This window comes from Mobula hypostoma, chromosome 4, assembly GCF_963921235.1.
Source record: "Mobula hypostoma chromosome 4, sMobHyp1.1, whole genome shotgun sequence".
Lineage (NCBI taxonomy): Eukaryota > Metazoa > Chordata > Chondrichthyes > Myliobatiformes > Myliobatidae > Mobula > Mobula hypostoma.
In genome coordinates this window covers 94,978,682-95,003,767 of record NC_086100.1, presented here as the reverse complement: position 1 = coordinate 95,003,767, position 25,086 = coordinate 94,978,682, and the positions used below count along the sequence as shown (strand labels likewise).

General features: G+C 39.3%; 1 protein-coding gene across 1 annotated transcript in view; it reads left to right on the top strand.

The window, feature by feature from the left end:
- rnf168 (ring finger protein 168) overlaps nt 1–25,086 on the top strand; it is a 31,499-nt gene that overhangs the window by 1,290 nt on the left and 5,123 nt on the right. The window contains exons 2-5 of the mRNA XM_063046175.1: nt 3,962–4,038; nt 4,238–4,414; nt 6,014–6,147; nt 19,554–19,626. Of these exons, the coding sequence (XP_062902245.1) occupies nt 3,962–4,038; nt 4,238–4,414; nt 6,014–6,147; nt 19,554–19,626 (461 nt within the window). The remainder of the gene's footprint in view (nt 1–3,961; nt 4,039–4,237; nt 4,415–6,013; nt 6,148–19,553; nt 19,627–25,086) is intronic.

Below are 25,086 nucleotides of genomic sequence, written 5' to 3'. Positions count from 1 at the left end.
ATGTTTTGGGCTGGGACCCTTCATCAGGACTGGAAAAAAGAGATGAAAAGTCAAAGAAAGAAGGCGAGGAGAGGAAGGAGTACAAGGTGATAAGTGAAACTGGGAGAGGGGGAGGTGGTGAAGTAAAGAGCTGTGAAGTTGATTGGTGAAAGAGATAAAGAGCTGCCGAAGGGGAAACCTGATGGGAGAGGACTGAAGACCATGGAAGAAAGGGGAGGAGCACCAAAGAGAGGTGGACACTCTCCAAGGCCTGTGCATCCTCTCTGGTGGTGGTGTCTGAAAAAGAGGATGCTGTCCAAGTTACATGCCATCTTGGTCAATGTCTCCCATCCACTACATAATGTACTGGGTGGGCACAGGAGTACATTCAGCCAGAGACTCATTCCACTGAGATGCAACACAGAGCGTCATAGGAAGTCATTCCTGCCTGTGGCCATCAAACTTTACAACTACTCCCTTGGAGGGTCAGACACCCTGAGCCAATAGGCTGGTTCTGGACTTACTTCATAATTTACTGGCATAATTTACATATTACTATTTAACTATTTATGGTTCTATTACTATTTATTATTTATGGTGCAACTGTAACGAAAACCAATTTCCCCTGGGATCAATAAAGTATGACTAGGATATGAGGCCCAAAACTGCTCTTCTTTCTTCCCCCTTGAACAAGACCCCACCAAAGATCATGGCCCTCAACAATTTCTCTTGGCTCCTCCCACTTTCTGCAGACCCAAGGTGTAGCCAAGGGCATCTACACAGGCCCAGGCATGCAGGCCTCTCTTTTTCAGGTGTAGAACAGTCCACATTCCAAACCTTCACTGGTAGTGCTCCCCAATGCTTTTTGTGCTACATTGATGTCTGCATTAGTGCTACTTCCTGCAGCCATGTTGAGCTGACAATTTCATAACTTTGCTAATAAATTCCACCCTGCCCTCAAATTTACTTAGTCCATCTCTGACACCGCTCTCCCCTTTCTTGACCTCTTAAGACAGACTATCTGCTGATATGTTTTACAAACCTGCTAACTCAGTTATAGAACATAGAAAACATACAGCACAATACAGGCCCTTTGGCCCACCATGCTGTGCTGAACACGTACTTGCTTTAGAAATTACCTAGGATTACCCATAGCCCTCTATTGTTCTAAGCGCCATGTACCTATCCAGGAGCCTCTTAAGAGACCCTATTGTATCCGCCTCCACTACCGTCGCCGGCAGCCCATCCCACACACTCACCACTCTGTGTTTTTAAAAAAAAACACTAACGCCTGACATCTCCTCTGTACCTACTTCCAAGCACCTTAAAACTGTGCCTTCTGTCCACCTTGCCACTCGATATTCCCTATTCTCAGTTCCCCTGTCTCTGCTGCATCTGTTCTGAGGATGAGGCTTTCTGTTCTAGAAAATCTGAGATGTCCTCCTTTTTCAAAGAACGGAGTTCCCCTTCCACCACCATTGATGCGGCCTCTTATTTTCCTTTCACTTTCTCCACATCTGCCCTCACCCCATTCTTCCACTGTCATAACAGGGATAGGACTTCTCTTGTCCTTACCTACCACCTCATGAGCTTCCATGTCCAGCAAACACATCATTTTTATGTAATTTCTGCAATCTACAATGGGATCTGACCACTAAGCACCTCTTTCCTTCACCACCACTCTCTGCTTTCTCTAGGTATCACTCTTTGTGACTCCCTTGTCCACTCATTCTTCCTCACCGATCTCCCTCCTGGCACTCCCTACAACCGTGACAAGTGCTACACCTGTCCCTACACCACTACCGTTCCCAAGCAGTTCTTCCAGGTGAGGCTGTCAGGATTGGGGTTGTAATTGTATGATTACTCCTCCACCTCCCCACCCCCACCATGTGGCCTCCTGTACATCATTGAGTCCCAATTTAGATTGGGGGACCTTTTTATTGAGCACCTTTGCGCTGTCAACTGCAAAACACAAGATTTCCTGGTGGACAGCCATTTCATTTCCAGTCCCTCTCTAACATGTCTGGCCACTTCCGCCTCGAGAGCCATAACGACGCCAAAGACTGGAGAAGCTATACCTCATACTCTATCTGTGTAGTCTCCAACCTGATCACATGAACATAAATTTCTTTATTTTGTGGTAATTTCTTCCTCCCTTCCCCCATCTCTCCTGTCCATACTAGTATCTTGTCAAAGGCCTTCTGAAAGTCCAAATAAGCAATGTCCACTGACTCTCCTTTGTCTCTTGCCTGTTATTTCCTCAGAATTCCAACAGGTTTGTCAGGCAAGATTTCCCCTTAAGAAAACCATGCTGACTTTGGCTTAATATATCATGTGCCTCCAAGTACCCAGAAACCTCATCCTTAATAATGGACTCCAACATCATCCCAACCACTGGCATCAGGCTAAATGGCCCGTAATTTCTTGTTTTTTTTTGCCTTCCTCGTTTCTTACAATTTTCTACTCGAGCACCATTGCAAAATCTAGTGATTCTTTAAAGATTACTGCTAATCTCTTCAGCAGTCTCTCTCAGAATCTGGTGTCTAGTCCATCTAGTCAGGTCACTTTTCAGCTTCCCAAGCACTTTAGTTTTAGTGACTATATTCAATTCTGACTCCGACACTCAGATTTCTAGCATACCGGTGTCTTCCACAGTGAAGATTGATGCAAAATACTTGTTAAATTCATCTGCCATTTCTTTGTTTTCCATCACTCCCTTTCCATTGTCATTTGCCTATGATCTGATATCCACTCTCACCTCTTTTGGTATCCTGTTTTATTGGCAAGCTTGCCTTCATATTTCATCTTTTCTCTCCTTATTGCTTTTTAGCTGCCTTCTATTGATTTATTTAAAGCATCTCAATCCTCTGACCTCCCACTAATTTTTGCTCTGTGGTATGCCTTCTCTTTTGCATTTTTTTTGTTTGATCCCTCATCAACCATGGCTGTCTCATCCTCCCTTAGAATGCTGCTGCTTTGGAATGAATTAATTCTGTATTTTCCAAATTACTCCCAGAAACTAGTTATTACTGCTGTACCATCATCCCTGCTACTTTCCCCTTACAATTAACTTTGGCCAGCTCCTTTCTTGTGCCCCGTAGTTGCCTTTACTCGACTGTAATACTGATACATCTGATTTTAGCTTGTTTTTAAACTGCAGGGTAAATTCTATAATATAAAGATCACTGCCTCCTAAAAGGTTTCGTTACTTTAAGTTTGCTAATCAGCGTGGTTCATTACACAACACTTAATCCAGAATTACCTTTTCCCTAGTGGGCTTGACTGCAAGCTGCTCTTAAAAAGCCATCTTGGAGGCATTCCACAAATTCCTTCTCTTGAAATCCAGCACCAGCCTGATAAGTTTTCCCCAATCTACCTGTGTTTTGAAATCCCCCATGATCATTGTAATGTTGCCCGCCCTCTCATTTGTAACCCACATTCTGGCTACTGATAATTCCCATCAAGGTCCCGAATTCTACCCACAAAGATTCTGCAACTTCTGATCCTATGCTGCTTATTTCTGAGGCTTTAAATTCTCTTTTTTTTCTAAACCCAACATTGCACCCACTGCCTCTGGCCACCTGCCTGTCCTTTTGATATGATGTGTATATTTGGATGCTAAGCTCCCAGCTGTGATCTTCTTTCAACCACGACTCCGTGATGCCCACTATATCATATCTGCCAATTTGTAACTGTGCTACAAGATGATGTGGCTACACTAAATATTGTACCAAAGCCAAACAATACATTAAGTAAGATTTGGTTTTCAGCTCGTGTTTGGATATTGGATAAATTGTCTTGTCACAGATTTTTTTTTTAAACTTAAGTTGTTGGACGATGGTCCCTGTTTATCTTTCGAACGTGTATGACGAGTATTGTCTTGAAGTATTCCTGTTCACCTCTCTAGTAAGAAATAACAATTATCTGTATCAATGAGTAATGCAGTAGACAACTGATCAACCTGTTGCATTTTTTTTTACAGTTAACAGATTGGGCCCACCACCTCAACTATGCAAACCTGGTGAGCTGCGGCAAGAATATGAAGAGCAGATCAGTAAGGTGAGAAGCAGGGAGTTGCTTCTTGAGTCCATTGTAATGTCTTCTGATTTAAAAAAAAATCGATAAATTTGTGTGGGTGCAATGCAATAATAGTACTCGTACGTTTTCGGTTATGCAATAATGAGAAATGAATGCTAGTGTTCATGATTGATTGTATATTAAAGACCATTTCCACACGAGTAAATGTACTCGATTACAGCTGAAGGAAGAGCGTCGTGCTCGTGAAGAGGAGGAACACAGAGCAAGTGAGGATTTTATTCAGAAGCTTTTGGCAGAAGAACAAGAGCAGCAAATGTATCTGACACAAAAGAAGAAAGAGATGGAAGATCAACTAAGGAGAGATGAACAGCTAGCTAAGTTATTGAGTGAGGAAGTGGTAAGTAACTATTTATGGAGAAGCCTATATGTATTTATAGTTTGAACTAATTGGTCTCAATTGATTTATTACTTTTAAGGATGGAAGTATAAGTTTTGAATGCTAGAAAAGTCTAGTACACCAGGCAGCCGTTAACCTTGGAATAAATTGCTGGTTGTATATAGCTGGAAGAGAACCTAAGGTTCATGTTATGTATGCAGAATACCATTCTGAGATTCATCTTCTAATGAGCCAACAAATACAGAAAAACCATCGATGAAAGAAAAGACATCTTAGCCCTTCCCCCCCCCACCCACCGCATGAAAAAGAAACAAACTGACAAACCACAAATGCTCCGACCCCTTTTTTGCACAAAATCTAACAGATTGCCCACCCAGAAAATGGCAGTTAGAACACCCGCCCTGTGCTTCTGGAAGACAAACTTAATAGGTTCCCCACATGGAAAAACACCAACAAGAACACCAGACCCCAAAACCCCATACCCTCTCCCACACAAAAACTAACACAGGTGTCCCCCGCTTTTCGAATGTTGTCTTTACAACATTTCACTTTTACGAAAGACCTACATTAGTACTGTTTTCGTTAACCGAAAGAGGATTTTCGCTTTTACAAAAAAAGACGCTCGCTTTAAATTTGTGTTTACCCCGAGAAAGACCACCAGGACCATGAATCCTTGCGCGGGCAGGTGTGTGCGCATGCGTGACGTGTGAATGCATGTACGTGACGATTTTTTTTGGACAAATCGATTTTGGCTCAAGCTTCCCAATTCTGTTAAGTGAAACTACACTGTACATTATTTCAGCTTTATATAGGCTGTGTATTTATCATGTCATTCCTGTTTTTACTATATGTTAAAGTGTTATTTTAGGTTTTATGTGTTATTTGGTATGCTTTGGTAGGTTATTTTTTGGGTCTGGGAACACTCAAAAAATTTTCCCATATAAATTAATGGTAATTGCTGCTTCGCTTTATGCCATTTCGGTTTACGAACGGTTTCATAGGAACGCTCTACATTCGGATAGCGGGGGAAGCCTGCATATCACAAATAAGAAAGAAAACAAAAAACTGAAGGAGACTGATATAAACTACAGTCCACACCAATAATCACATAAATTCCAGAATTTCAAAAACTTCTTCCGTCAGCATGGATCAGAGTGACTACTTGAATTTTGTCCTTTCACGGAGAGCGTCTGCTGACCTGTGGCCTCCCATGATTTTGTGGCTCGGGTGCATAAGCAATGAATGGAAAAACTTACATAGTCTTTCAGATGGAGAAATGTCCCAAAATATTTGCCCTTCTAATTAGGTCTAAATCATCTGCTATGCTTGAACTGTACCCCTTCAGAATAACATTTCAATATGATTGCCTCTATTCTTATCAACTCATTATGGAAATCCTCCATTTTAGGAATTAAACTAGTAGCCTTAATTGCCATTGCAAGATATGCATATCCTTTCTTAGATGCTAAATCATAGCACAGTATTCCAGTGCAACAATGGAAGAATTGTTTGTGAGTAAAAGTGCTATGAACAAAGAAGGAAAATAATTGCCCTTAATTAATTTTATTTGGTGTTCTTTTTATCTTTTATACTTTGCAGAATTTGATGTATGGGACTGCTTCCAAAACCATGGGTGGATACACAAAATCTGTTTCTTCAAAGTTTAATTCATCCATCTCCAAAGGAATCAAATTGACAGCTCATAACCCAAGTAATACAGAAAGTATACAAAGGCAAGTAGAGGTGTAATGGGGTCAACCCAATCACATGGATCACTTTTGCACACTTCTGATTCTTCTGTTTTAATTCAAGAGGAACTTTGGGTTCTGAATTGGGCAGCTCACTTGCTGTTGATTATGTAGTAGATGTTTGCTGTGTTTTTTTTAAACTTTGAGATTATTTCTATTAAGTTTTCAATTTGTTATATAAAATAGTAAAGGCAGATGCAATGTGATTGTACAAAAAGGACAGGTTGCACTTGAATCCTGGGGGATCAGTATCTTGGCGGGGAGGTTTGCTAAGGCTATTGGGGAGAGTTTAAACGTGGAATAGGCTGCTGGCGAAGTTAGTGGAGGTGGATGCGATAGGGTCTTTTAAGAGACTCCTGGGCGTTGTACATGGAGCTCAGAAAAATAGAGGGCTATGGGTAAACCTAGGTAATTTCTAAGGTAAGGACGTGTTCGGCACAGCTTTGTGGGCCGAAGAGTAGATTTTCTATGTTTCTATGTGATGTTTTCATTGCATCTGTGTAAGTATTCTTTATAAATCTAGCATGCCTTTAAACAGTTGTGGTTTAAAGATCATTGAATGGGCAGTTCATATATGTGGGATTATCTTTGACTAAGAGCAATCAAAGAACAAAAATGTAATTAGGATGCCATGCACAATTCTGATTTGATGGAAGCAGACGTGAGAGCACGGAGGAACATCTGGTGAAACTTCTGAAATGCCTGTTTCGCTGCCGCCGCTACTGTATGATCTGAAATCTCCAGAGGGGAAGGCCCGGAATCCTTTGCTTTGCCAGTTGCTTGGCGGCCAAGGTCGAAGCACTCAACAGAGATGATGCTCGGTGTTGGAGGGCTGGTCGGAGGCTCGCAGTTTTCGGACGGATTCAGAGTTGGACTGTGGTCGGGTGCTTCCAGGATGCTGCATTGGCAAGTTTGCGGCGCTGGAAGCTCATGGCATAGTTTTCTCCCTTCTACCATCTGGGTGAGATGATGGGCTGTTGGGACTTGGAGACTTTGTTTTTTACCATGCCCATGGTCTGCTCTTTATCAAGTTATGGTGTTGCTTTGACTGTTGTAACTATATGTTATAATTATGTGGTTTTTGTCAGTTTTAATCTTGGTCTGTCTTGTGTTTCTGTGATATCATACTGGAGGAACATTGTATCATTTCTTAATGCATGCATTACTAAATGACAATAAAACGAGGACTGAGTGTCCTCAATCTAATTATTTGGGTGCCATTTTATTTTAACCTAAGTATACATCTAATTCGATAATAAAATAATTACAGTAGTTTGCTAAGAAATTCTGATGTTATAGAAATTCACTTGAAGTACCAATTTAAGCAGAATTCCTGGTTGTGCTATAACCAATGTGGCCTGCGTAATGCAAACAGTGTTCCCTGCCAGTTCATGTTATAGAAATGTGTTTATTGATTTAGAGATACAGCTAAATCAATAAACACATTTCTGTCCCAATGAGTCCATGCTGCCCAATTACAGTCGGCCCTCCTTATCCGCGAGTTCCGCATGCGCGAATTCAACCAACTGCGAATTGGGGACGTCATGTGATGATGCAGACTTGAGACGTGGAAATCCAGCTGTCCCGTAAAAAATCCGTACCATTTAAACGAAGAAAAGTTAATAAATAGTTTTTGAAAACTACTTATAAACTAATCATAAAGTAGTCTTGACATGTCTCATAAACAGAAACAGAAGAAGACTGCCGTTTTGATGACACCGTGAGATGGGAAGAAAAAAGGGCCTACTACAGCAATGGAACCTCGGGCTCAGGTTGGATCTCCTTCCGAGGAGACACATTTTATCCCTGGCATTGAAGAACGGGGCAATGGCAGCGGTCCCTGGGAAGAAGAAGCGGGAATTGCGCAAGCGTAAAGAAGTAGGCATGCGCAAATCGGTACAAGTTGAACTACAGGAACCGACTGCCACTGAAAGTGAAGTGACTTGGAGTCAGAATTGGATTCCCTGGAGAATACAGATGAAGAAGAGGAGGAAGAAGAACAAGAAGAGATTAAAAGTAAAGGATATCGTGGAGACAAGAGAGACTTTAATGCTTGAATTAAAAGGAATAAAAATAGGTTAAAAACATGAAGATTAGGTATAATAAAGCTATGAAAAGACAGGAGAAAACGGATAAGAAACTTCAAAAGTTGGAAAGAACAATGGAGGATACCAGCGGTAGAGTGGAAAAGACAGAAAATGATGTTCTTGCCTGGAAAATGGAAAGAAATCGGTTGTGGGAAAAAGTGGATGTGCTGGAAAATTTTAGTAGGCGAAATAATATTAAGATTGTTGGTCTTAAAGAAGGTATAAAGGGAGATAATCCAATAGAATTTTTTCAAAGATGGATCCCGGAAAATTTGCAAATGGAAGAGGGAGATCGGTCAATTGAAATTGAACGGGCACATAGATCAAAACCACAACACAACCAAAATCTGCGATCAATTTTAATAAAATGTTTAAGATTTCAAGACAAAGAAAGGATTCTACAGACATCTGCTCAAGCTGCCAAGTATAGAAAAGGGCCATTGATGATAGAAGGGAACAAAATTTTTTTCTACCCTGACATAAGTTATGAGCTTTTGAAGAGAAGGAAGAAATTCAACCCAGTGAAAAAAGTCCTATGGGATCATGGTTTTCAAGTTACACTGCGCTATCCTGCAACCTTGAAGATTTTTTTGGCTGGCAGAGAAAAAAGATTTAATGATTACCGGATGGTGGAGGAGTTTGTGCGAGAATCTTTGAATATTCACCAGACACAAGAAGAAATGTGGGAGAGCGAGTTGGATTAAAGATGAAGGCTGGGACAGGGAATAGACTTGGTGGATTTTTAAAGGCGGAAGAATATATAAATATATTATTAATTATATGATAGAGGGGAAGAAATGTAAAAGTTTGAGGAATATTAGTTGGGAATAGTGACATTAATTTTTTTATATATATATATATAATTTTTTTTGTTAGGGGGGCGCTGGAAGAAATACCAATCGCTACGGGATTCATGTGTGCAATTGTGGCGACAGCCATGACCAGCAAAATAAAGGGGGGTAACTCACAACATTAGTAGTGGGGTATTTTGTTATTTTTCTTTTCATATTTTATCTATCTTTTATTTCTTTTTGCCTGGATGACTGGGGGGGAAACACATAGCAACATGGTGAAGTTTAAAGGGATTCCCCAAGGAACTATGAGAGTTGAGATGTTAAGTGATGTTTTAGATTAGAGTAATTTTGTTAAGAATAATGACTAACTTATTGAATTTTTTGAGCTTTAATGTTAATGGACTTAATGGACCGGTGAAAAGAAAATGAATTTTAACACACATTAAGAAAATGAAGGTAGATATAGCCTTCTTGTAGGAAACACACTTAACAGGAACAGAACGTCAGAAATTAAAGAGAGACCGGGTGGGAAGTGTTGTTGCAACTTCATTTAATTCAAAAGTGAGGGGAGTAGCAATTTTGATCAATAAAACGTTACCAATTACAATACAAAATGTACTAACTGATTCTGTGGGGAGATATGTGATTATACACTACCAACTTTTTTCCGAATTATGGACTCTCATGAATATTTATGCACCAAATGAAAATGGTGCAAAATTTATACAAGAAGCCTTTTTGAATTTGGCTGATGCACATGATAAAATATTAATAGTTGGAGACTTTAACTTTTGTCCAGACCCAGTCTTAGATCAACCAAGGCTGTTACAAAATCGAAAGTAGTAAAACTAACCTTATCATTGATGAAAGATTTAAATTTGATCGATATATGGAGAAGAATTAACCCCAAAGAAAGAGACTATTCGTTCTATTCTAATAGACATAAAACTTACTCAAGGATAGATTTTTTCCATTATCAATGAATATTCAAGACAGTGAAAAATATGGAATATAAAGCGAGAATATTGTCAGGTCATTCTCCTTTATTAATGACAATAATAATGACTGATAAGGAGATTTAATTCAATATTATTAAAACATCAAGATTTTTGTGATTTTATGAAAAAACATCCAATTTTTTTTGGATACAAACTCTCATTCAGTTGATAAATTTGTATTATGGGATGCGATGAAAGCATATTTGAGGGGTCAGATAATAAGTTATATGTCTAAAATTAAGGAGGAATATATGGTAGAACTAGACCAATTGGAAAAAGAGATTACAAAATTAGAAAAAGAATCTCAAAGACATGTTAGAAGAAAAACAAAGACAACTTGTCAATAAGAAGTTACAATATAATACGCTTCAGACATTTCGAACGGAAAAAGCAATCATGAGAACTAAGCAAAGGTATTATGAGTTAGGTGAGAGATCACACAAAATTCTTGCTTGGCAGTTGAAAACAGAACAGGCTTCCAAAACGATAAATGCAATTAGAACAAGTGCAAATAAAATTACTTATAAAACTTTAGAAATTAATGAAACCTTTAGAAGTTTCTACTCTGAATTATATCAATTGGAATTACAAAACGATGTTAATGAGATAGAAAGCTTTTTATCACAAATAACTCTTCCAAAATTGAATTCGGAAGAACAGAAGGGATTAGATAAGCCTTCTACATTAAAAGAGGTTGAAGAAGCTTTGGGATCACTTCAAAGTAATAAATTTCCAGGAAAGGATGGTTTTCCGCCTAAATTTTATAAAAAGTTTAAAGATTTATTAATTTCTCCTTTCTCCAGAATCTTTCTCGACAGCGATTATAATAGTATTGCCAAAAAAAGAGAGATCCTTTAAAACCAGCATCATATAGGCCTATTTCTTTGTTGAACACGGATTATAAAATAATAGCAAAAATTTTATCGAGTAGATTATCTAAATATTTACCAAAATTAATACATATGGATCAAATAGGATTTATTAAAAATAGACAATCAGCAGACAATGTAACTCGGCTACTTAGTATAATTCATTTGGCACAAAAGAGGGAGGAAATGAGTATGATAGTAGCCTTGGATGCAGAAAAAGCATTTGATAGATTGGAATGGGATTCTTTATTTAAAGTATTAGAAAAATATGGGTTACGAGTACCTTTTATAAACTGGATTAAAACCTTAAACACTAGTCCTAACGCTAAAGTAGTGACAAATAGTCAGATTTCAACACCATTCCAGTTAAAAAGGTCAACTAAACAAGATTGTCTATTATCACCTGCTTTATTTGTATTGGCGATAGAACCATTAGCAGAATTAATTAGAATTGATTCAGATATTAAGGGTTTTAGAGTTAATCAGGATTAATTTATTTGCTGATGATGTTTTAATCTATTTAACAAACCCACCGCATTGGTTACGTAAACTATCTTCTAGATTGGAAGAATATGGGGAAGTATCAGGGTATAAAAGAAATTGGGATAAAAGTGAAATCTTACCTCTTTCTGAAGGAGACTATAGTCAATGTCGTTTAGCAACCCAATTTAGATGGCCGATAAATGGTATAAAGTATTTAGGTATAAGACTTGATAATGATGTAAAGAATTTATATAAATTTAATTATTTACCACTATTGAAAAAAATTCGAGAAGATCTTGACGAATGGATGATACTACCAATAACATTAGTGGGTAGAGTCAATGCTGTAAAAATGAATATATTTCCTAGATTACAGAATTTATTTCAAACACTATCAATACAACTGCCACAGAAATTTTTTCAAGAGTTAAATAAATGTGTGAGGAAATTTCTTTGGAAAGGTTAAGGTGTCAAGAATATCGTTGGAAAAATTGACATGGAAACTTGAGTTAGGAGGGTTACAACTTCCAAATTTTAAGAATTATTATAAAGCAAATCAACTTAGATTTATTGCATCTTTCTTTGATGATCGAAAACCAGCATGGATTAGAATAGAATTAGACAAGATAGGAGAAAATACACCTGAAGATTTTATATATGAATGGGAATCTAAATGGCTATGGGAAAAGAAAGAATCTCCTATATTAAAACATTTGATTGATCTATGGAATAAGATAAATGTTGATGATGAAATAAATGTTGATGTTGATGATGAAATAGCAAGGAGACCTTTGTTCCAAAACAGACTTATTCCTTTTACAATGGATAATCAACTTTTACATAATTGGTACCAAAAAGGGATTAGATGTATAGGAGACTGTTATGAAGGAGGTATATTGATGTCATTTGAACAATTAAACATAGAAAATAGGTGCAAGAGTAGGGCATTTGGCCCTTCGAGCCTGCACCACCATTCAGTATGATCATGGCTGATCATCCAACTCAGAACCCTGTACCAGCCTTCCCTCCGTACCCCCGACCCCTTTAGCCACAAGGGCCATATCTAACTCCCTCTTAAATATGGCCAATGAACTGGCCTCAACTGTTTCCAGTGACAGAGAATTCCACAGATTCACCACTCTCTGTGTGAAGAAGTTTTTCCTAATCTCGGTCCTAAAAGGCTTCCCCTTTATCCTCAAACTGTGACCCCTCGTTCTGGACTTCCCCAACATCAGGAACAATCTTCCTGCATCTAGCCTGTCCAATCCCTTTAGGATTTTATACGTTTCAATCAGATCCCCCCTCAATCTTCTAAATTCCAACGAGTATAAGCCTAGTCGATCCAGTCTTTCATCATATGAAAGTCCTGCCATCCCAGGAATCAATCTGGTGAACCTTCTTTGTCCTCCCTCTATGGCAAGGATGTCTTTCCTCAGATTAGGGGACCAAAACTGCCCACAATACTCCAGGTGTGGTCTCACCAAGGCCTTGTACAACTGCAGTAGTACCTCCCTTCTGTACTTTAATCCTTTTGCTATGAATGCTAGCATACCATTCGCCTTTTTCACCGCCTGCTGTACCTGCATGCCCACTTTCAATGACTGGTGTATAATGACACCCAGGTCTCGTTGCACCTCCCCTTTTCCTAATTGGCCATCATTCAGATAATAATCTGTTTTCCTGATCTTGCCACCAAAGTGGATAACCTCACATTTATCCACATTAAATTGCATCTGCCATGAATTTGCCCCCTCACCTAACCTATCCAAGTCACCCTGCATCCTCTTAACATCCTCCTCACAGCTAACACTGCCACCCAGCTTATCGTGTCATCCGCAAACTTGGAGATGCTGCACTTAATTCCTTCATCTAAGTCATTAATATATATTGTAAACAACTGGGGTCCCAGCACTGAGCCTTGCGGTACCCCACAAGTCACTGCCTGCCATTCTGAAAAGGTCCCGTTTATTCCCACTCTTTGCTTCCTGTCTGCCAACCAATTCTCTATCCACATCAATACCTTACCCCCAATACCGTGTGCTTTAAGTTTGCACACTAATCTCCTGGGTGGGACCTTGTCAAAAGCCTTTTGAAAATCCAAATATACCACATCCACTGGTTCTCCCTTATCCACTCTACTAGTTACATCCTCAAAAAATTCTATGAGAGATTCGTCAGACATGATTTTCCTTTCACAAATCCATGCTGACTTTGTCCGATGATTTCACCGCTTTCCAAATGTGCTGTTATCACATCCTTGATAACTGACTCTAGCATTTTCCCCACCACCGATGTTAGGCTAACCGGTCTATAATTCCTTGGTTTCTCTCTCCCTCCTTTTTTAAAGAGCAGGGGTTACATTAGCCGCCCTCCAATCCTCAGGAACTAGTCCAGAATCTAAAGAGTTTTGAAAAATTATCACTAATGCATCCACTATTTCTTGGGCTACTTCCTTAAGCACTCTGGGATGCAGACCATCTGGCCCTGGGGATTTATCCACCTTTAATCCCTTCAATTTACCTAACACCACTTCCCTACTAACATGTATTTCCCTCAGTTCCTCCATCTTACTGGACCCTCTGTCCCCTACTATTTCTGGAAGATTATTTATGTCCTCCTTAGTGAAGACAGAACCAAAGTAATTATTCAATTGGCCTGCCATGTCCTTGCTCCCCATAATCAATTCACCTGTTTCTGTCTGTAGGGGACCTACATTTGTCTTAACCAATCTTTTTCTTTTCACATATCTATAAAAGCTTTTACAGTCAGTTTTTATGTTCCCTGCCAGTTTTCTCTCATAATCTTTTTTCCCTTTCCTAATTAAGCCCTTTGTCCTCCTCTGCTGGACTCTGAATTTCTCCCAGTCCTCAGGTGAGCCACTTTTTCTGGCTAATTTGTATGCTTCTTCTTTGGAATTGATACTATCCCTAATTTCCCTTGTCAGCCATGGGTACACTACCTTCCCTGATTTATTCTTTTACCAAGCTGGGATGAACAATTGTAGTTCATCCATGCGATCTTTAAATGCTTGTCATTGCATATCCACCATCAACCCTTTAAGTGTCATTTGCCAGTCTATTTTAGCTAATTCACGTCTCATACCTTCAAAGTTACCCTTCTTTAAGTTCAGAACCTTTGTTTCTGAATTAACTATGTCACTCTCCATCTTAATGAAGAATTCCACCATATTATGGTCACTCTTACCCATGGGGCCTCTCACAACAAGATTGCTAATTAACCTTTCCTCATTGCTCAATACCCAGTCTAGAATAGCCTGCTCTCTAGTTGGTTCCTCAACATGTTGGTTCAAAAAACCATCCCGCATATATTCCAAGAAATCCTCTTCCTTGGCACCCTTACCAATTTGGTTCACCCAATCTATATGTAGATTGAAGTCACCCATTAAAACTGCTGTTCCTTTATTGCACGCATTTCTAATTTCCTGTTTAATACCATCCCCAACCTCACTACTACTGTTAGGTGGCCTGTACACAACTCCCACCAGCGTTTTCTGCCCCTTAGTGTTATGCAGCTCTACCCATATCGATTCCACATCCTCCTGGCTAATGTCCTTCCTTTCTATTGTGTTAATCTCCCCTCTAACCAGCAATGCTACCCCACCTCCTTTTCTTTCATGTCTATCCCTCCTGAATATTGAATATCCCTGAATGTTGAGCTCCCATCCTTGGTCACCCTGGAGCCATGTCTCTGTGATCCCAACTATATCATATTCATTAATAACAATCTGCACTTTTAATTCATCCACCTTGTTACGAATGCTCCTTTCATTGACACACAAAGTCTTCAGGCTCGCTTTTACAACACTCTTAGCCCTTATGCAATTATGTTGAAAAGTGGCCCTTTTTGATTTTGGCCCTGGATTTGCCTGCCTGCCACTTTTACTTTTCACCTTACTACTTTATGCTTCTACCCTCATTTTACACCCCCTGACTCTTTGCACTTGTTCTCATCTCCCTGTTGTGAACTATCCTCCTCGCTCCTAGTCTCTTTAATTTGATTCCCACCCCCCAACCATTCTAGTTTAAAGTCACCTCAGTAGCCCTCGCAAATCTCCCCGCCAGGATATTGGTCCCCCTAGGATAAATAAAGAATAAATATAAAATATCAAATAACACTTTCTTTTGTTACCTTCAATTAAGGGCTTATTTAAGAGATAAACTGGCTCAAACAATGTTTTTGCCGAAACCTAATGAAATTGAAACTTTAATTCAAAAAGGAAAAATTAAAAAATTTATTTCTTTTATGTATAATCTGATTCAAAAACAGACACTTAAACAAGGAATCCACAAGTCAAGACAAAAATGGGAAATGGATTTGAGTATTAATATTGATGAAACAAATTGGTCAAGACTGTCTTGACAGTATGACAAATACAATAAATGTTCAACTCAATATAATTTTTTACACCAATTATGTATTACACCGCAAAAAATAAATAGATTAAATTCAAACTTATCTGATTAATGTTTTCGGTGTAATCAAAAAAGTGGTACTTTTTTACATTCTACTTGGTCCTGTTCCAAAATTCAACTTTTTTGGATAAATTTAAGAGTTCTATTGGAACAAATTACTGGGACTCAACTTCCACATAACCCTGTATTATTTCTATTAGGTGACATTGAAGGGATAAAACCGAAACTTAAATTGAATAAATATCAGAAAGAATTTATAAAAATTGCATTGGCAGTAGCCAAGAAGGCTATTGCAGTTACTTGGAAATTGGATTCATATTTAAGTATGGATCGTTGGAATAATGAAATTTTTAGCTGTATTCCACTTGAAAAAATTACTTATAATTTAAGAGATAAATATGATACATTTTTGAATATTTGGCGCCCTTATTTACAAAAGATAGGATGGTATATATAGGTGCTCCGATGATAAAGATCTTCGGGGAAAGAAGCAAATAAATATTAAATTTATTTTGAATCCCATGGAGCATGTGGAGACCTTCCAATATCCAGGCAGTCTTTCTTTCTTTTTTTTTCCTTTTTTTCTTTTTGTTTCTTTCCTTTTAGGTAGGGGTATGTATCGGAGGGAAGGGTTAAGGGGAGGGTAGATATTATTCCATGTAACCAAGTTTGAAAACTCAATAAAAAAATTATATTTAAAAAAAGGCAACAGCGAATCGAGAAAACCTGGAAGTGCTCTTCCAGCACTTGTTGTTCGAGCATGTACAGACTTTTTTTTTCTTGTCATTATTCCCTAAACAATGCAGTGTAACAACTCTTTTACATAGCATTTACATTGTATTAGGTATTATAAGTAATCTAGAGATGATTTAAAGTATACAGGAGGATGTGCGTAGGTTATCGTGGATCGGGGGGAAAAAACGGAAGTTCTCTTACTAAGTAAGTCGGAACAGGTACATCCAGTATTATTTAGCGTCAGTTAGTCAAACGTTTGTCTTAGTATATGTTTCAGCGCCAGGTTCAGGAACAGAAGTTCCCGAGTTCGATCCAGTGACAGAGTGCTCCTGAGCGCACTCTCCATCCGTGCCGGGTTGTTGTGGAGGATCAAAAACCCAAAACCCCAAAACCCAAAAACCCAATAATTAAACCACTGCGTTGCTTAATAATAATTGTAGCTTTAATCGGGCCGATGGAGTTTCATCTCTTTCTGATCGCTTTATTATTTCTACTTCATTTTCAGTCGTGATCGTGATTATTTTCGTGAGCAGAAACACTGCGGACTCAGAACTCCGCCGCCGGGTCCTAATGCCCACCGCACTGAGACAGGTTAAATAAGGTCTGGGGTTCTGCTGGGTCCTAAGATCCACTGCACTGAGACAGGTTGAATAAGGGACTTGAGCATATGCATTTTTTGGTATCCACGAGGGGTCCCGGAACCAATCCCTCGCGGATAACCTGTACATCTTTGGAACTTGGAAGGAAACCCATGTGGCCACGGAGAGAATGTACAAGCTCCTTACAGACCCTCAAAACCAATTGAATCCAGGTCACTGCCACAGTAATAATGTTGTGCTAACTGGTACACTACTGTGCCTTCTGTTAGACCTTGTTATAGGCAGAATGACCCATATTACTGGATGTAAAGTCAATGGTGATAACAGAGTGATTGATATCTGCATAATTAAATTTTGACTGAATATACCCCAGACTATAGAAGGACTAAATAAGTAATACATTTTGGATGTGAATGGTTTTGAGGAGAATCTTAATGTTTTAAGGATGAATGTTGTAGGTCCAGTAATACCTTAAGTGTGAAAGTTGTACAGGAGGCTAATCTTGGAAGAAATCAGATCTGTACAGGTTGTGAAGATTACTAGTTTGTGAGGATACTTGCACATGAGGGTTGAGAATTTTAAAGTAAGCTCTAATGCCCAGCATCCTTCTCCAGCATAGATTAGTGGAACATAAGTCTCAGATCAGAAAGAAGGATCCATGCTGCAAAGTTTTTTTTTGATGAATCAAAGCTTACAGAGGAGCCAAGTGAATCATGGAAATTAAGTCGAGTTAGCAAGAATAACAGGGGGTTGGCAGCAATTGGACTGAGATGGTAAAGAGCAGTCTGAGGGTTTGAAGAAGTGTAATTTGCAATCAAAACGAGCACCCTAATTAACAATTGGCTTTGATTAAGATCTGAAACCCTTGCACTTTTTAAGAACATTGCTCTCCTATCACTCTTGTTCTTGTTGACCTATGTTGGTTTCCCAGTTTCCTCAATATCAAATTTTCAGTTATCATGTTCAAATTGCAAGAGATTCACAGTTGCATCCTTGCTGCTTTAATCACTATTGCCAGTTTTTGCATTCTTCAGTTCTAAATTTGTAATCACTGTTTAATCACTTCATTGTTAGTGACAATGCCTCCAGTTGCCTACAATTAATCTTGGCATTCTGTCTTCAAATTTGTCTTATTTCCTTGGCTAAAATGGTGATTGCCCTGCCAGATTATTCCTTGAGTGCTTTGTAACAAATTTTATGAATGCTCTTAAATCCTAGTTCAAGAATGCAAATTACGCATCTAATAAAGCTTTTTGTAAACCATTGCTTCGGTAACTACTTTAAAGTGAATGCAAATGTAAATTTGAGTTGCTTGCACCTCGGTTTTGTGTAGAAGTAACGTTTATAGCCACATTTTGTATGATTTTGGTGAACTGCACTTAATCACGGATACTGTTTCCGAAGCTGTTTGGAAAGGGTGTTTGAGACTGGTATCTGGGATGGGCAGTGTGTGGAAAGGTTGCCAGCAAAGTCTTGTACGTAGCAGAGTTCAGACGTTGATAGGTCCTAAGGGGTCTTGACATATTGCATATTGAGTTGAGGTTTCCTGTGGAGAATTTACAACTGAAACTTAATGTCTGTTCTACATATTGAAAACTCAAAATTTGAGGTACTCAAAATTTCAGGCTGGGTGAAGAATGTAACTAGTGGAGTGTTCCAATGATTAATCCTTGGCTCTCAATTATTGACTTGCTATGTTAATGATTTGGTGGAGAGTGCAAGTAAACAAGTTTGTCAATACTGTGGATATAGATGGGAGAGCATGCTGTGAAAATGATATTTGTAGCAGGACCTGGATTGATTGGGAGAATGGGTGAAAAATTTGAGGAATGGAGTTTAGTATAGGAATCAGAAGGCATTCAATCTAAATGAGGAAATTGGAAGTACAGAAGGTCTGAGTTTTGTGCTTGAACCTTATTGCTGGTAGGGAGGTTTAGCAAACAGGTAATAGTACATATGACAATAATAAGGCAAATTTGCTATGCTTGTGTTAAATCCTGGAGTAGGCCTGAGCATTCAGGTGGCCTGCTTTTCTTTTGTTCTGGTAGCCACTGTTTTAAAATGAGGGGATACCCATTTAAGACAGATGAGAAACAACCTTTTGAAACTCAGGCTTATGGAGTTTTAGAATGCTTTATTGCAAGGTAAAATCATTTTTGCTAGGCGTGTGGGTAAATGGTAATGGGCAGTCGGGTATGTAGGGTTGTGTTTATAATCAGATCAGGTTAATCTTGTTAAATAGCAGAGTAAGCTTGAGTTGGTCCTAATTTGTATAGCAATTTATTTATTCCATGTTACTAAGTTCATTAACTGCCATTAGACCATGACTAGCATCAGCCTAAAGTCATTGAATTGTTATCCTTAAATGTCCCCTTTTTTTTCATCCTACACAGGTATTTATCACCTACTGTGCCAAAGTATCAAACTGCTGAGATAAGTACACTGGGAAGCAATCTCACCAGTGCAGTAAGTATGAAATTGATCATTTCTGTTTTGTATTACATATACCTTGTATGTGCAGTTTAATTTTATATTAAAAGTGCCCTAAAATTGCTTTAGTTAATTGCTGTTATATTTCAGGTCTGCTGCAATTGACCTCCTCCCTAGTAGTCTAGAAGAAGTTGATGAAAATGTGGGGTACTAATACAGAGATGGGCATGTGTAAATGGGTGGTTAATGGTCAGTGTGGATTTGTTGGGCCAGAGGGCCTTTTTCATGTTCTAGCTCTGACTGACAACATCTCCCTTGTGCAATGATCCAGTCATTGACATTTTCTGCTTTTCTATTAGTTTTACCAGAAACACACCTCTCTGTCAAATGCTGCCATGATGGCTTGGGCAGTTGCTCTTGTGTCTGGAATTTGGATCTTTGGTCCATGTTTGAATCTGACTGCAGTGAGGTCTGAAGCAGAATAGCTGTGGTGAAATCTAAACTGAGCATCAGTAAGCAGAATTTGAGAGCTTTGATGACTCCTTCATTATTTTGATAATTGAGAGTAGACATGTTTGGATATTAATCAGATTAGTACTTTTTTATGAATAGGACATACCTGGGTGATTCTTGTTTTCTCCTCTACTCACATTGAATACATGTCACTGATGTAACCTTACTCAGTCACCTTAACTAGGGCTGTAGCTAGCTCTGGAATGCAGGTCTTCGGTACTATTTATCTGGTAGTTTGGCATTCTTTCCATTTCTGCACGGCATTTTTTCAGTTTGAAAACTATGGGGTATGGATTGAATTGTGTTATGGTAGAGTTTGGGGAGGAAGCCGATGTGGATCATCTATCCAGCACTTCTGGGTGAATTTGGTTGTGAATGTTTTTTCATTTTCCTTGCCAGTGAATGAGAACATTCTTGGAGCTGCCTTTCCTCTTTTTAGCCTTTTAATTGAGCTCTTTACACTGGAAGAGCAACTATTAGGAAGAAAGAAGTCTATGGGACAAAGGTTTGGAAAGTAGATGAGCAGATACAGAGGAGAGAAATGCAAATTCAGTGCTTAAATGCTTTGAGAGGTTGGTCATGACTAGACTAAATTCCTGCCTCAGCAAGGATCTGGACCCATTGCAATTTCCCTATCGCCGCAATAGGTCAATGGCAGACTCAATCTCAGGCTACGTCCACACTAGACCAGATAATTTTGAAAACGCCGGTTTCACATAAAAACGATAGGCGTCCACACCAGGAGTTTTTGAAAATACCTCTGTCCGCATTAAATCGGGTATTTGGGTGAATCTGCTCCTACTGGGCATGTGCAGGACACACAAAAAAAACAAGCAAAGAGGAAACGGTGTACTTGGTGCGCGCTTGTCTAGTTATAGACTAGAAAAACTTAAAAGGAAATTGCCAAACGAAAGACTTGGTGCATGTTTGTCCAGAAACATTTCCTACAGCCATAGTCTCTTCACCAATGAAAGGGACGACAGCTACAACTAAATGCAATAAGGCTTGTTACTAGGCAAAAGTGAAATTTGCTTTTACCTCATTTGTTTGCCTTTACTTTTGCCATGTCTTTGTATTATTTTGCTGTATTTAACATGTGCAATAAAATGAGTTACTGGGCAAAAATTGACAATTGCATCTATCGAATGTTTGCACAGGCAATACATTAATAAAGCACCTTGTTAAATGTATAAAACATGTCTGCATCAGTGTTATCTTGTATTTCCATACAGTGTTACATTAGAGGCTGTTACTCATCTATTGTCAGATATTGTTGTGGTGTTGGAGGTTGTGTTCAAGAAAACAATGAAGTGCCGCGCTGCCGCCACCATTTGTTCCGGCACGTCATGACAGCGGTTTTAAAATCAGCCGGTTACCCTGTACATACTACAATGGCCAACCAGGGTTTTCAGATTTAAACACTCTGGAGTGTTTTAGAAAAGCTCCATTTTCGGGGGAGGAAAACGCTGTTTCAGTGTGGACAGAGGGTCAAAACGAAGAGAAAAAGCTTCAGTTACGGATTTATCCGGTCTAGTGTGGACGTAGCCTCAGTGGCTCTCCTCACAGCTTTAGACCTCCTGGACAACACAAACACGTATGTCAGGATGCTGTTCGTCGACTATAACTGAGCATTTAATGCCATCATTCCCCCAATCCTAATTGAGAAGTTGCAGAACCTGGGCCTCTGTACCCCTCTCTGCCATTTGATCCTCGACTTCCTAACAATCTGTGCGGATTGGTGATAACATATCCTTGCTGACGATCAACCCTGGTGCACCTCAGGGGTGTGTGCTTAGCCCACAGCTCTACTCTCTGTATACCCATGACTGTATGGCAAGGCATAGCTCAAATGCCATCCAAAAATTTGGTGATGATACAACCACTATTGGTAGAATTTCAGGTGGCGACGAGAGGCTGTACGGGAGTGAGATATGCCAACTAGTGGAGTGGTGCTGCAGCAACAACCTAACACCCAAAGTCAATAAGACGAAAGTGTGAACTTCAGGAAGGGTAAATCGAAGGAACACATACCAATCCTCATAGAAGGATCAGAAGTGGAGAGAGTGAGCAGTTTCAGGTTCCTGGTTGTCAAGATCTCTGAGGATCTAACCTGGTCCCAACATATTGGTGCAGTTATAAAGAAGGCAAGACAGTAGCTTGCTTCATTAGGAGTTTGAAGAGATTTGGTATGTCAACAAATTGTCACGTACCCCGTAACGGGTTAAAGAACCAGCAGAAATGGAAAACACTTTGGAGTCCAGTATTGCTATTAACTAATAATATTTATTAGTAACTACGCAATACAGTAATACAAATGTAGGTAAATCCAACAGGTTAACAATGGTTATATTTAAGTGTGGAAATATGTATGAAAAACCGAGCTTCTTCAAGTCTAGGAGTAAATAAATAGTCTTACGACAATGAGTAAAGTTCAGTTCAGTTCGGTTCGTGGTGTTGAGTTGAGTAGTGATAGAGAGGGAGAGATTTGAGTCTTCAGTTGAGCTGACGCCGTCGATCTTCCCGTTGTCCTCCGAAATCCTTTAAAGGTCACCAACTGTGACCACAACAGAGGGCACCGTTTTTCTGTGGTGGAGTCATCAACCCAGGCAAGGGTGGACACGTGGACAACTCCCCACTGGTCAATCCCTTTTCGTACTGCAAGAGCCACTCATCAATCCGCCTGATCGATCCTCCAAAAACCCACTTTTTCTGTGGGCACAACAAAGCTCATTCAGTGTCCAAAAACATGTGCCTGAGGTCTATATCATCTGACCTCCTATTTATCACACCGTACCGTGTACCAGCTGTCATTCAAATAACTCCTCCTTCCTTTGACTGTGTAAGAAATGTACAAGCAGGCAAATGTCCTTGGAAGTATAAACACGCTGCCGAAAAATCATAACATCGATTGTCCAACAAATAACGCCGCCCTCGGTCATCATAGCGACTTACGAGCTGCTCGGTTCCCCCTCCCCCTGTGCCTTAAAGTGACAGTCCAAAAGTTAGTCTTCCTCTCTCTTTCAAAAGCACAGTTCATAGGGGTAATTCAGGACCCCGTCACACCCCCTTCCTTCAGAGAGAGGAAAACATTTTTTTTTACTTTAAATGTAAATTAGAGTTTCAAATAATACATTTACGATCATCAGATGACAGAGCAAAAACATGTACAATTTCCAGCTTAACATCTGGATAAATAATCGGCTATAATATTGTCAGTATCTTTCACATGTTTGATTTTTAAGTCACATTCTTGCAATATCAGACTCCAATTTAACAACCTTCTATTCTTATCTTAGTTAGAAACACCAACGGATTATAATCCATGTAAACCAGAAGTGGTCTCTGGGCAACAGAGATTTTGAGGTCTCTGAACATAGACCTCAAAATGTTGTAAGGCCAGAACAAGTGCTAGTACTTCCTTTTCAACAGTTGAATAATTTTTCTGGTGCACATTAAATTTCTTTGAGAAATAAGCTACTGAGTGTTCAATGTCATCCACACCCTTCTGTAACAGTACTGCCCCAGCAGCTTCGTCACTAGCGTCTGTTGCTGTAGAAAATGGTTTGGAAAAATCAGGTGCTTTGAACGTCTGAAAACCATCCTGTGTTGTCATCCTGTGCTCAAATGCCCCTTTGCAGAGGTTATTCCATACAAATCTTTCACTCTTCCCCAGGAGTTTTGTTGGGGGAGAGTGATGTCAGCAAAGTTCTTACAAAACTCACGATAATACCCAACCATTCCTAAAAACCTTCCCAAAGGTTTCTTGCCTGTCGGAACAGGAGCCTCAGCAATCGCTTGAAGCTTGGCCTCGACAGGAGCCAGTTGGCCCTGGCCTACCACATAGCCCAGATATGTAACTGTGGCATGGCCAAACTCACTTTTAGCGAGGTTCACAGTAAGATTGGCCTCGGAAAGTCTGTCAAACAGTTTTTCTACTGCTGCAATATGCTCTTCCCACGTGTCATTCCAGACCACTAAATCATCAATCTAAGCTCCTGTGTTTTCTAAACCTCTAATCACAGAATTGATCATTCTTTGAAATGTCCCTGGAGCATTTTTCATCCCGAAGGGTAAAACGGTGTACTCATACAGTCTAGATGGTGTCCCAAATGCTGATATTTCTTTAGCCCTCTCTGTCAAAGGAACACCCCAGTATCCTTTTAACAAGTCAACCTTTATAAAGTATTTAGCCTTCCCCTCTCTATCAATACAGTCATCCATTCTCTTTCCTTGTTCTTTCTTGTTTCTAATTGCTTGTTCAACCATTTTAGTTTTCTCAAAGTTCACTGCACCGATGCTGTTACATGGGCTGGGCTGAATTTACAATGATGTGATGCACTGCACCTGTGCACCGCTGTCAAACATCAGAAAATAAATCTCCATGCTTGCCAATTAGTTCTTTCACTTGTTTTTGCAGTGTAGGTCCAACTGATGGACTTTATCAGTTATATTTTTCAAAACAATGGAATTCTGACATCTTGGCGAGACTAGATTCAGTGGGTAAACATGTTTTTTCATCCCATTATCAGATTCCATGACTCCATTTTGTTCCATAACAATTCTCCCAGGTGCCATTCTAACGAACAAGTGTTTTATTTTGATACGACCATTCTGTAAACTTACCTTTGCAAGGTCACAAATCTTATTAAATCCTTTCCAGAGTTCTAAAACATAATTAAGCACACTGACTCGTTTCCAAATCAGACCATAGTTCTCTGAGTAGGGTCAAAGGTCCAACTGTAACCAAACACAGGTTCCAATAGACTATACTCCAATGCCTTTTGAATCGAATCTCCAACAATAAATAAGAGGAGGGGAACCCCCTCATCCCAATTTTTCCCCTTTCTCACACAATGTTTTAATCATGGTCTTAAGAGTTGAGTTGTACAGTTGCAAGGCTCCCTTGGACTCTGTGATATGCAGGTGACACCATGCGCTTAGCTTTCAATTCTCTAACTATGCCCTGGAATGTTCTCGAAGTAA